Genomic DNA, 14205 nt, shown 5'->3' with positions numbered 1-14205 from the left:
GTTACTTTTTAGATTAATAAAAGTAAAAGAAAAAGCAAAAGATACATATATACAATAGGCACTGAAGTAAATTTACTCAGCCAAAAGCTCTATAGTTTGTAACAAAAAGGTGTGGCCAATCTTTCAGTAGAAGAGTATAATGTGTTATATGGATATGGGTCCGGAAACACTTTATTTTGTATGTTAGACTTTGTTGTGTACATACTTGTTGCACCTAACTCTCATACACTGACACTAAGGTTGTCACCAAAGGAACAAAGTAGTTCTTCCTCCAGGTGAGGTGTTCTTGTCCATCTGGGCCTCCCCACACATGAGTAGCAGGCTTAACTGTTTCACATTCCGTAAAGTGATGATAAGTTGCTTCAAACATCCTCCTGCCAGGGCACTTGTCATTATGGAAATCTCCCTGGTGCTAACACTGACCATCACAGTCATTTCCATATGCTGATCCATACATCAAACTCATGTCTGCCAACTACGAATTTCAGTACACTTCCATCGTACTGTAGCATAAATCAAGTCTTCCATGAACACTAAACAGTTGATGCTACACTATGTGATCAAAAGTATCTGGATACCCCCTAAAACATATGTTTTTCATATTAGGTGCATTGTGCTGCCACCTACTGCCAGGTACTCCATATCAGCAACCTCAGTACTCATTAGACATCGAGAGAGCAGAATGGGCACTCCGCAGAACTCACTGACTTTGAACATGCTCAGGTGATTGGGTGTCACTTGGGTCATACGACTGTTCACATGATTTCCTCACTCATCAACATCCCTAGGTCCACTGTTTCCAATGTGACAGGGAAGTGGAAATGTGAAGGGACACGTACAGCACAAAAGCATATAGGCCAACCTCATCTGTTGACTGACAAAGACCGCCAACAGTCGAAGAGTGTCGTAATGTGTAATAGGCAGACATCTATCCTGACCATCACAGAGGAATTCCAAACTGCATCAGGATCCACTGCAAGTACTATTACAGTTAGGCGGGAGGTGAGAAAATTTGGATTTCATTGCCGAGTGGCTGCTCATAAGCCACATGTCATACCGGTAAATGCCAAACGATGCCTCGTTTGGTGTAAGGAGCATAAACATAGCATGATTGAATAGTGGAAAAATGTTGTGTAGAGTGACGATTCACGGTACACAATGTGGCGATCCAATGACAGGGCGTTGGTATGGTGAATGCTCGGTGAACGTCATCTGCCAGCTTGTGTAGTGCCAACAGTAAAATTTGGATGCGGTGGTGTTATGATGTGGTTGTGTTTTTCATGGAGGGGGCTTGCACCCCTTGTTTCGAATGGCACTATCACAGCACAGGCCTATATTGATGTTTTATGCACTTCTTGCTTCCCACTGTTGAAGAGCAATACGGGGATGGCGATTGCATCTTTCAATATGATCAAGCACCTGTTCATAATGGGACGGCCTGTGGCTGAGTGGTTACACGACAATAACATCCCTGTAATGGACTGGCCTGCACAAAGTCCTGACCTGAATCTATAGAACACCTTTGGGATGTTTTGGAATGCCGACTTCATGCCAGGCCTCACCGACTGACATCAATACCTCTTTTCAGTGGAGCACTCCATGAAGAGTGGGCTGCCGTTCCCCAAGAAACCTTCCAGCACATGACTGAATGTATGCCTGTGAGAGTGGAAGCTGTCATCAAGGCTAAGGGTGGGTGAACACCATATTGAATTCCAGCATGACTGATGGAGGTCACCATGAACTTGTCAGTCATTTTCAGCCACGTGTCCAAATACTTTTGATCACATAATGTATGCGCATGCAGTCCATGAGGAACACTAAACAGTTGATGCTATGTGCTTGGTGCTACTAAAGGAGTGAAGTTAATCACATGTCAACGCAAGCAGCGAAGTTAATTGCTTGTCAACACAGTGGAGTTAGTTGTATGTCAACATTACACTTGTTTAATTGGAGCAGAAAACATTGCCAGTGAACCTAAGAATTATTTCTTACTGTATATTCTAACCAAAAGTAACAAAGAAGGTATTTTGAATACTTCATGTAAGAAAACATTTTATGTAATGCCGGTACACTCTGTTTCTGTGTTTCTCACAGTTAAAGCAATTGTGAAGAGAAGTAGAAAATTAGCTCTTACATGGAAATAAAGCATTTCTGGACCCCTGGCCATACATTTTATTTCTCTGTGTTTGAGGAATGTTTCCTGAAAGTTTGGCCCCACTTCTTTGTTAAACCCTATACAATCAGAAAATGTCAAAATAATAGCTACTACTTTATGAGAGAGAAGTTTTATTGCACAGGAGGAACTCCAAAGTTAGCAAAGAATGTTCAGAAAAGTGATATTTTCTAGTTGGAATAATTTATAAACTGACTTGTTATTTTATCAAAAATATGCATTTTTGGAAGCAAAAAGATTGGGGCTACAAAATTAAGACAATGGAATTTGGAAGAAATTATATTTTAAGATTGGAACATTCTGGAACGTGAAAATTTTGAATGATGGAGTCTTTAAACAGGGGGTGCTATGAATGGTTTGCAATACTTTGTTTGATTGAGTCTGGCGATGTGGGAAAACTCGCGTCAATGGCAGGTTTGATAGTAATGGGGTGCCAAAATGTCTGGGGATGGAACAGTCTTGCACAGACGAGCTGCCGAGAGCACAGCCGGGAGATTTCACCTTGTCGAAGTGGAGGAAGAGACTGCTCGAGCAATGTTTTGGCATGCATGGCATCTGGCAAGTCTGGGAGTCTAGGCTCGACTTCTGGCAGAAGTGACCAGCGTTGGTGGTGGGTGGATGCGGTGGTACCTTAGCCTGTAGGCACTGTGCAGATCACAGGTTTTCATTCACCTCAACCCGTTGTCAGCTGCTACAGGTGTAGGGCAATGGAAGGAGTTGGCACGGGGAACAATGAGGACTTTCAATAAGCTATGTCAATCAGAAAACAAACAAGTTTTTGCAGGTTCGCATTTCGATGTGCTCATGGTTCACAAGTATTGTAAGCCTTTAAATAAAATGTTTCCATGTGATGTAAATGTACTATTGTCATCAGAAGTCAGTAAACTATACTGTGAATAATAAGGCTCATCAAGGTGCAGCATTAATAAGAAATTTGTTATTTTATATGTACTACTGGTGAGAAAACATCAGATAAGGGAAAGAACCAGGCACGTGGGTGGAAGACTTGCACTGTGAGAGTTCTATACAAATTTAATTATGTCTATAGATGATGACGATAATGATGATGATGATTTCGTGTGGCTCAGTGGCTGGTTCCAGTCTTTCTTTTGGATGCCGCTTCAGTGACTTGCGCATCCCCAACCACTCACTGAACAATGCAGAAGCATTGAATCGTTGACTGACACACAAAAAAGAAAGAAAATTTGCAGTGTGGTGGTGATGAGGTGGGTAGAGGGGGTGAGGCAGGGAGCAAATTTTCATTTGTGCCAGTTGACAACTTAATGTTTCTGCTTTTCAGTGAGTCGTCTCCTTTACTCCCACAGTATTTACATTCTTCCAGAACTTGCCTACTATAATTAACAGTATTTCCCTACTGTGTTTGGAATATCATGAAACACCAGGGCTGCTGGATCAGGTACATAAGTCTGAATGGGAAGCAGATGAAAAGCATAGTGCCAGCACGATGTCAAGACATTTACATCGCACCTTGAAAAAACACGTTGATACTTTTCTGCATTTTGGATCCTGCTGTCTGATGTCGAACATGATATCTGATACCATCCCTGTTTCACGACATGCTTTTCTGTCCCATTGGACATGGCAGCAACAGGAGTCCTTACTTTCCAACAAAGAAACTATCTCTGATTCAGTTGCTTACAAGTTTAATATTTGCAGTGTTAAAATTTTTTTGAACTGTTGAGTTTTTTTCCCTCCCCATGTGATTATTGCTCTCCTAACTTGTATGTTAAATTCATATAAGGCTGTCCATTGTGAATGTTACACAACTACACCACCCTGTCCCCAATAAATTAGTTATTTATGAAAGGTATTTACATACTGCATTTGCATTAGAGAGCAGCAGGTTTCAAATTTCCGTTGCGCCATCCATATATAGGTTTATATGAGTTCTGTAAATCTCTTAAGGGTTGTGGGTTGTAAAGATCAGTGAAAAAATCAAATTTTAGTTTTCTACTGTGGCTCGTGCACCACTTCATTTTTCACCGCAAGAAGGTTTACTTTTCAATGGCCATTTGAGCACAATAAGGTTTTATTTGGACTTTCATTAAGATGGATTGGAAGGGGACACACAGCTCTCCTGACAGCTTTGTTTAATGTACACTGAACTTCTCTGCTCAGACGAATAAATCTGTAGAAATCTTTGGCATGTGAAGCTATTATTATTATTGTTGTTGTTGTTGTTGTTGTTGTGAGTAACTTGTTACCATTGTGAACAGGACCTTTCCCTTTATTGTGCATTCTGAGCTTGTACTTGGTCCAGTGATTTACTCAACAATAAGATAATAAGCCTTACTTTTAAACTTCTCATATAGACATTGGATGCTTAGGAATAGGTATTCGTGCCTCAAGTATTGATCCTGACTATCCATTATTACAGGTGTGGTGGATACCAGAGGCACAAATGAAACAAGTGTGACAACCATTGAATCGTCTCCTGCTGACACTGGACCGTCTAGTCGCTACACGACTGTCGGCAATGCAACTTCCCACGAGCTGAGTGACGCGACTTCTGGCACACACAGCTCTGAAGTGACTAGCAGTGCATCTGCAGAGCACAGCTCCAACACTGCCGAATCCAGTCCTCTGTTCAACGCTTCTCACACGGCGAGCACCCGAACCGGAACATCCGGTACTACGATCGGCACGCCAGCTCAGAGTTCCGGTTCTGGTAACACGAGCACGGTTGAAATGGCACCCACGAGCTCGAGCACCATTCTCGGCACTCGAACTTTGAATGGTAGCACCGCCACACCAGTTGGCACTCCCACTTCAATTGGAAGCACCAGTGCACCGACTAGGATCTCCTCTGCGAATGTAAGCACCAGTGCGTCGACTGGCATTCCCTCTTTGATCGGAAGCACCAGTGTACCGACCGCTATTCCCTCTTTGAATAGAAGCACCGGTGCACCGACCGGCTCTCCTGTATCGAACGGAAACACCGGCACGCTGGCGAGTTACACTTCGAGTGGAACAGTGTCACATTCTGGCAGCGCTCACACCGTACCGGTGGACGTCGACACTTCGTTAGCTTCCCGGACTGAGAGTATGGCTACATCGTCTAGCATCCCTGTCATTTCCAGCAGCTCTGCACCCGGAAACAGTGCCGAAACCACTTTCGAGGTGACAGACAGCGAGGCCGGTGGCAGCTCAGTCTCGGTAGTAAATGTCACGGCGGGCGCACACGGTCCGGCAGTAACTACGGCTCCGAGTAGAGGGGCATCGCACGCAATGACTACCACAGTAGAGACTGTGGTTCCCACGGGTGCAATCACTGCTCTGCCACTTACTGGTGGAAGTGTGTCTGCCAGCCACTCCAGTCGTGGCAACAGATATGCTACTGCTGTCTTCATTCCGTCCACCTCGCAGGTTGCAAATGGTCGAAGTGGAAGCTCATTTCCGGGGTAAGTACGATGTTCTTTATATGAAGTTTACTGACACATTGATAGAGTTCCTCTGAAGTCACGTTGTTGATTGCCGAGAACTTCAGGTGCACTTAAAATAACTTTACGCAGCACTGTTCTTAATAGATTTACGCAGCACTCTTCTTAATAGATCCTTGTACCATTTATTTTCACTGTCCTTGCCAAAGGTGACCAATTTAGTATCATTACTGGACTCGGACAACAATACTGAGATGAACACACCAGTGTTAGATGTCAAGAGTTGACGGTTTTGTGGCCACATTGCGAGCTGTGCAGATACTACATTATTTGGCAAAATCCCCTGGCGGCTTAGGGCAGAAGGAAAGTGAGTGTACGTTCCTCAGCAAGTTGTGTTTATTTATCTAAGCTTTCCAGTTTATGTATAGCCTTGTTTCTAGGTTCCTCGTGGCTTGTGATTCTGGTTGTGTTCGGACACTAAGACAGTTCTTTCGGCTTCATGTTTGGTTTCCTTTCAGTGTATCCTCACTGGATTTTTTTTATGGCTAATGTCATCCACTCATTCTTTTCCAGTCTCATACCATTTTCCAGGGCAACTGTAGTGGCACAGGCCACATGGGTACAGTGTTACAAAAGTGATGACGAGGATGTCTCTTGCAAAGTAGCCGGTAATACTGGAGCAACAGTTTATGGAGCTTTGGCAGTGTTAAATAATGCTGCAGGAATAACAGCAGGAACAAATGCTGTTGCAACAGCAACTACAGCTGGAGCAGATCCAGGAACTGATCAAGCAGAACATGAAGCATATCTGAAATGTGGGCATGCACTGCACAGCCTGTAGGCTAAAAACCTGTGGAGCAACTTCCTTCCACCCCCATCCCTGTCACTTGGCATTATTCTGTAACACTGTCGAGAGGTGGGAAAAATACCTGAGCTCAGATTTATGTTAGGTTGAAAGGTAAGAAACATATCAGATGCCACGGTCCAGAGAGCTCTGTTACTGACTGGTAGTAGTAGCCTTTATGAAAATATGTAAAAACTGTGTCAATGCTAGAACCTTGAAGCATTGGAATTTATGAAATTGTGCAGTTTGCTGAGTGAGAGTCTGTGCCATCAAACTTGCATTGTGGCAGCGTGGTTGCAGTTTAACCAATAAGGGAAGCATAGTGGCCAGTATTACATGCCTTGGGTAGCAGATTTGCAAGGCCTTGCCCAGAAACGCAAGTTTGAACATACAAAATGTGGGGTCTCCTATGCTGTTTCTTTAATCGGAGACATAATTGTCAGATTATTACTGGCCAACAAGGTTCAGACTAGAGCTTTTGAATTGTCACACCCCAAGTTAAGCACATCTATATCTACATCCACACTCTACCAACTACTGCAAAGTGCATGGCAGAGGGTTTGTCCCATTGTTACCAGTTGTTGGGATTTGTTCCCATTCCATTCACGTATGGACCGATGGAAGAATGATTTGAATCTTCAGGTTTTGGCGGTGCAAAGACCGTTCCATTAAGTTTTAGGTGTGCATCCGCAGTCGCGCGGTACAACAGTATAAAGGGACGAAGCGAGCACTGGAGCGGCAGTCTTGCGCCTCACTCTGAAGATGGCTGAACGTTATACAGCCGAATTATTAGAAGAAGGAGATTTTTTGCGGCTGCACACCTAAAACTTAACGGAACGGAAGAATGATTGTTTTAATGCCTCTGTGCATGCTGTAATTATTCTAATCTTGTCCCCATGATCTTTATGTGAGTGATACATAAGGTGTTGTAGTATATTCATTGTTTAAAACCGGTTCTCGAAACTTTGTTAATAGGCTTTCTCGGGATAGTTTATATCTACCTTAAAGATTCTCCAGTTCAGTTTTTTCAGCATCATTGTAACACACTTCCACAGATTAAACAAACCTTTGACCATTCGTGCTTCCCTTCTCTGTATATGTTAAACTGCTCCTGGTAGTCCTAGTACATACAGCTCCCATAAACTTGGGCAGTATTCTAGAATGGGTCATACAAATGATTTGTAAGTAACCTACTTCGTAGACAGATTGCTCCCCCCTTAAACCAAAATCAGTCATGTACATTACCCACATCTGAGCCTGTTTTATCATTTCATTTCCTATCCCTCAGGGTGTATACGCCCTGGGACAACCGGGAAAAACCTGGGCATTTTTTCATCTGGGAGAAAACCAGCAAAAATCTGGCAATTTTTCATTGTTTTAGCTTTCAGTTAAATTTTTGTGGTAAGAACTGATACTCTTACAAAGAATTTTACTTTAGCCCATTACTGCGATGAAACATAAACAAGGACACACACACACACACACACACACACACACACACACACACACACAAGTAAGTTGCGAAGGAAATGCATCATTTACAGCAACAAAACACAGGGCACACACAAGCGTCTGCCAACAGCAAAATGTGTCGAAGGCTTTAGGGTGAAGACTGTACAATACTTCAAAACAACAAACTGCTTCCAATGGGCGTGACATCACAATAGTTATCTTAAGATTCGTTTGAGCACTTGCCAGCGGGCTTTATGCGCATGTACAGTTGAGTTGCTTGTGAGCAATACCTTCTCCCGCTTCTGGCTACTTGAAGTGCGGCTGTTAGCTGTATGCAAGGTAGCTAGATATGAGCTGTATCAGCAGTAGCAACAAACAGCCAGATGCTACTCGGAAAGATTGTTCTGGTTCACCCAAGCTGCCAGATTCGCGCATGTGCAGAATGGTCTGAGTTGTAGTGGGATGATGGGTAGATTCCATGTGAACCGTGTTTACATTTAGTGAATTTGCTGATTCCTCTTGGTTTACAGCGCTCAAGAACAAAACGGATTTCTGTGGCCGGGAGCTATATAGTGAATTAAAATATTAACATAATTATGGAAGGCTAAAATATGTAATTAGTCTCAGTTTTCTGATTTGATTTTATTTCCAAGTTTTTGGTAGTCGGGTATTAATTTCCTTCCTGAACAATGAAGTTATTTTTGTCGATTTGCTAAAAAAATTTCTGCAAAGATTGTCAATTTATTTTAAACACTATTGGCTAGTGTCAACTGTTAGCGGTATTTCAAGATCATGTTGTTATCTTTTGTGATGTATGTCATTATGCCATATAACTAAACATTAAATAGATAATACAGTACTGGTACATCAAGAAAATTTGCATTCTGAAAACCACATTGAAAAGTTTAATATCAGCTTGGGGCCTACTTTTATGTGAATCTGGACATATGAATATGCTCTTTTAAGTCGAACTATGAATTTTAATATGGTTTACGAAATTCTGATGCTCTTGGAGTATCCTCTGATGTCCTGTTTCGTTTATGACATAATGTAAGATCTCTTAATGCCATATACATACAGGCTACGTACTCCATCATGGCTGCGCAAGCACAGTAACGCCATTTTCTGGCACTCTCTGGCAAATGATGAAATGAATTGTAATAGGTCGCTGGAAAATATTGTAATTGGTCGTTTGAAAAGCGTTACTTTCAACGTACATTTCCTTTTACACAATATGAGTTATGTTACGTATGCGTATGTGCTTTGAATTTCTTAAATCACAGTGCCATTGATTTTCATTTAAAGATTAACACCTCGAGGACCAGCCACTTAGAAGAATTTAGAGCCCAGAAGACCAGACATTTACATCATTATATAATTTTATGGGCACATTTGTGTGATATATCAAAGTGTAACAAATGCAAAAAAGACAAATATTATATGTGAAACCTTAGATATTCTTGTAGCTACCATATGTACATCAATTTTCCTATTTGTGTGTTCATGCTACTTAACAATGATGTTACTATAGACTGACTACATCATGTGTCCTATGCTCTGAATCACTACTTTTACATGCGACACATCTTCCGAAAGACGAATTTCAGAAACCGTTTTTCACTGCCACGTTTACATATTAAGGTCTGAAGTGGATTTGCTAGCCCAGTTAACTAAGGCACCTGGATAACAGCAGATGTAATTTATGATTTAGCCAGCACAGTCACTATTTATCTTCAGTTAGACTAGGTGCAAACAGCTTCAGTCTAATATTTCTACTTATCCTTCACTGTGCAAAAAGCCACTCGGGCAATATTGGCCGAAATTTTTAAAAACAAGACGAAACATCACAGCGCGAGCACATTTCAATACAGGCTGCATTTACATGGTAGCGAAAATCGACTGCAGAACTGGAAAACTGGCAACCAGAAGTGTTTTTCCAGAATCGGTTTTGAAGTGTTTACATGACCATCCAGAAGCGGTAATGAGAGATTGGTTTACGGAATCCGGTTTTGGGAGCTCCATGTAAACACGATGAATATCTGCTATCATCAGCTTGCGATATCACGTGACACAAGCTATGACTGGCAAGTGCATCGTGATCTTGATTTCAATGCTTCGGAAACTAAAGTTCTGTGTTTGTTGGAACTCGACTATATACTTTTGTAATACGAAAATATGCAGTGTACATGTTGCTGCAAATCAAAGATCTTTCCAAAACTTATTTATTTTTTTTTTTTCCTACGGTTTTATTCCTAAAGTGACGGGAGGCTCTATGCCGGTGTACAAAACCCTAACCATTCAAAGGATTGATAAGTTTTATGATCCTGGGAGAAAGCATACTGTCACTTAACACGGAAAAAGTGTATTTTCACCTGGGAGAAAGTGTATTTTTTAACCAGGAAATCGGGGAAAAACCTGGGAATTTCTTTTCCTTGCCCGTGTTTACACCCTGTCCCTATAAAATGCTAGACCAAGGTATTCGCATGAGTTCACAGATTGATTTTATAGTCATAGGATTACAGCAAGTTGCCAATCTTTGCACCACACTGAAATCAACTCAAGATCTGACTAAATATTTATGCAGCTTCTTTCAGACAGTACTTCTTCATGGATGACTGAATCATCTGCAAAAAGTCTGAGGTTACTATTAATATTGCCTGCAATGTCATTATTATACAACATGAACAGAAAGTGTCTTAAACCACTTTCCTGGGGCTCACTCGAAGTTACTTCTACATCTGTCAGTGACTCTCCATCCGAGATAACATGCTGTGTCCCCCCTACCAAAAAGTCCTCATTCCAGTAACAAATTTCGCTTGATGCCCCTATTATCAGACTCTTGACAATAAGTATAGATGTGGTACTGAGTCGAATACTTTTCGAAAATCAAGAAATACTGCATCTGAGTGACTGCCTTGATCAAAAGCTTGCAGTATATCATCTGCAAAAAGTACAAATTGAGTTTCACATGATGAATGTTTTTGGAAACCCTGAGGGTTGGCATGGAAGAGGTCATTCTGTTCGAGGTACCTAACCAATCAATATCAGCATTATCACAAATATTGTCAAAACATTTGATGTGTCAGCAGCAGCTCAAAATGTATTTTCAGATAGTTCAGGTCTCCCCCACCCGCAGTCAAGTTTGTCTCCCAGTTGGTGCTCAGGATGCGAGTCCTGTGCTTCTCCATTGCCCATATTTTTTTTACACGTGTTACACATGTCTCCAGTGAAGTACTTAGCACCAGTGTATGAGGACAGGAAAACAGCACTGCAGGCCAATGTGCCAGTGTTATACAATGTGGGCAGCAGAATTCGGTGAAGCATTGATGTTTATCTTAACTCCAGTCTTTGCAGAACCCGGCCAATTGCATAAAATTCTGTATTGGGGTATCAGTGGTATTAGTTCCTGGTGGATACAGGGGATGTAGTTTCTTTGATGAACCAGAAGACCTATCAAGTTCCTGGTGGATACCGGGGATGTAGTTTCTTTGATGAACCAGAAGACCTTTCACTGGTTTGCTGCAGCTGCAGTGGCAGTTACGTTTCGTATGGCCAACTAAACGTGAGGGCAAGTTCCTGTATGCATAAAATACGAGAACATGGAACAGCAAATCACTTTGTCAGTTGCAGATTTGTGCCGGTTATAAATATTTTTGGTTTAGGTGTGTTCACCACATTTGGTTTCTACATATTTCATGATGTGAACCTGGTGTTCAGTTCTGTGCAGTTTCAAACCTGCTCCCTTCTTCACATCTAAATTAAAGTTAGCAGTTTTTGATTGCACACTTCAAAGTTTAGTGTGTTGCAGTTGTTTGTGTAACATGTTTCACCAGTCAGAAAAGAGCATATTTGTTAATAGGTTATTGGTTGTGAACGGAATTAATTAGCAATAGTTATATTACTTAGCTTGTTTCGTTGATCAGGTGTCTACGTTATCTGTGTGGGGCCATCTAGAAGTGTAAAATTCCTGGATGCTGGAGCATTAAGACTTAACTTCAATAGGTGTACTTGAAATGAACTTGTTACAGGGAGTTTCTATTTCACACAAAAAGGGATTTAATCTTCAGTTTCACCTCAAAATAGAATAGAACTTCTTTACAACTACTTCCAACTTCCATCACAGAGCAGCACATGAACTGTCTAGAAGTACAGGGCTATTACAAATGATTGAAGCGATTTCATAAATTCACTGTAGCTCCATTCATTGACATATGGTCACGACACAATACAGATACGTAGAAAAACTCATAAAGTTTTGTTCGGCTGAAGCCGCACTTCAAGTTTCTGCTCCCAGAGCGCTCGAGAGCGCAGTGAGACAAAATGGCGACAGGATCCGAGAAAGCATATGTCGTGCTTGAAATGCACTCACATCAGTCAGTCATAACAGTGCAACGACACTTCAGGACGAAGTTCAACAAAGATCCACCAACTGCTAACTCCACTCGGCGATGGTATGCGCAGTTTAAAGCTTCTGGATGCCTCTGTAAGGGGAAATCAACGGGTTGGCCTGCAGTGAGCGAAGAAACGGTTGAACGCGTACGGGCAAGTTTCACGCGTAGCCCGCGGAAGTCGACGAATAAAGCAAGCAGGGAGCTAAACGTACCACAGCCGACGGTTTGGAAAATCTTACAGAAAAGGCTAAAGCAGAAGCCTTACCGTTTACAATTGTTACAGTCCCTGACACCCGATGACAAAGTCAAACGCTTTGAATTTTTGGCGCGATTGGAACAGCTTATGGAAACTTGTTTTCAGCGATGAAGCAACATTTTTTCTTAATGGTGAAGTGAACAGACACAATGTGCGAATCTGGGCGGTAGAGAATCCTCACGCATTCGTGCATAAAATTCGCAATTCACCAAAAGTTAACGTGTTTTGTGCAATCTCACGGTTTAAAGTTTACGGCCCCTTTTTCTTTTGTGAAAAAAAAAAAAAAAAAAACATTACAGGACACGTGTATCTGGACATGCTGGAAAATTGGCTCATGCCACAACTGGAGACCGACAGCGCCGACTTCATCTTTCAACAGGATGGTGCTCCACCGCACTTCCATCATGATGTTCGGCATTTCTTAAACAGGAGATTGGAAAACCGATGGATCAGTCGTGGTGGAGATCATGATCAGCAATTCATTTCATGGCCTGCACACTGTCCCGACTTAACCCCACGCGATTTCTTTCTGTGGGGTTATGTGAAAGATTCAGTGTTTAAACCTCCTCTACCAAGAAACGTGCCAGAACTGCGAGCTCGCATCAGCGATGCTTTCGAACTCTTTGATGGGGACATGCTGCGCCGAGTGTGGGAGGAACTTGATTATCGGCTTGATGTCTGCCGAATTACTAAAGGGGCACATGTCGAACATTTGTGAATGCCTAAAAAAACTTTTTGAGTTTTTGTATGTGTATGCAAAGCATTGTGAAAATATCTCAAATAATAAAGTCGTTGTAGAGCTGTGAAATCGCTTCAATCATTTGTAATAACCCTGTACAGTATCAAGCATGAACTGCTATGTTTATTGGTGACAGAACGAAACCAGACCAGACACAACATGATGAGCAATGTTGATGCTGCATTGCAGCTCAAAGATGCTACAATTAGATGTTGATTGTTTACATCAAGTATTGATGTAATAGTACAATAGATTTCCTCATTTCAAAGGTTTCTCTCAAAATTAAAGTGAACACAACTTTTCACATTTTGAGACATTTTCTTGTTGTATATTTTAGTATATTTGTATCTACGTGAAATAATTTTCTGTTATTAATGTAGTGATAACAAAGAAAACCATAATTTGTGTGATTTCTGAAATATTTTGGTGCATCAGGTGATGTGGCCGTGCAGAGTGTATTGGGTACTTAATGTACTTAATATGTTTGTACGTGGAAACAAAAGAAAAATTTGGAGTAGGTATTAAAGTCCATGGAGAAGAAATAAAAACGTTGAAGTTCGCTGAAGACATTGTAATTCTGTCAGAGATAGCAAAGGACTTGGAAGAGCAGCTGAATGGAATGGACAGTGTCTTGAAAGGAGGATATAAGATGAACATCAACAAAAGCAAAACGAGGATAATGGAATGTAGTCGAATTAAGTCGGGGGATGCTGAGGGAATTAGATTAGGAAATGAGACACTTAAAGTAGTAAAGGAGTTTTGCTATTTCGGAAGCAAAGTAACTGATGATGGTCGAAGTAGAGAGGATATAACATGTAGGCTGGCAATGGCAAGGAAAGCGTTTCTGAAGAAGAGAAATTTGTTAACATCGAGTATAGATTTAAGTGTCAGGAAGTCGTTTCTGAAAGTATTTGTATGGAGTGTAGCCATGTATGGAAGTGAAACATGG

General features: G+C 41.5%; 1 protein-coding gene across 3 annotated transcripts in view; it reads left to right on the top strand.

The window, feature by feature from the left end:
- LOC126428092 (aminopeptidase N-like) overlaps positions 1 to 14205 on the top strand; it is a 332543-nt gene that overhangs the window by 211079 nt on the left and 107259 nt on the right. For all 3 annotated transcript variants that reach the window (XM_050089984.1, XM_050089983.1, XM_050089982.1), the window contains exon 7: positions 4572 to 5595. In XM_050089984.1, the coding sequence (XP_049945941.1) occupies positions 4572 to 5595 (1024 nt within the window). The remainder of the gene's footprint in view (positions 1 to 4571; positions 5596 to 14205) is intronic.

This window comes from Schistocerca serialis, chromosome 12 (genome assembly GCF_023864345.2).
Source record: "Schistocerca serialis cubense isolate TAMUIC-IGC-003099 chromosome 12, iqSchSeri2.2, whole genome shotgun sequence".
NCBI lineage: Eukaryota > Metazoa > Arthropoda > Insecta > Orthoptera > Acrididae > Schistocerca > Schistocerca serialis.
The sequence above is the reverse complement of the archived record's forward strand: the minus strand, read 5'-3'. Positions and strand labels throughout refer to the sequence as shown.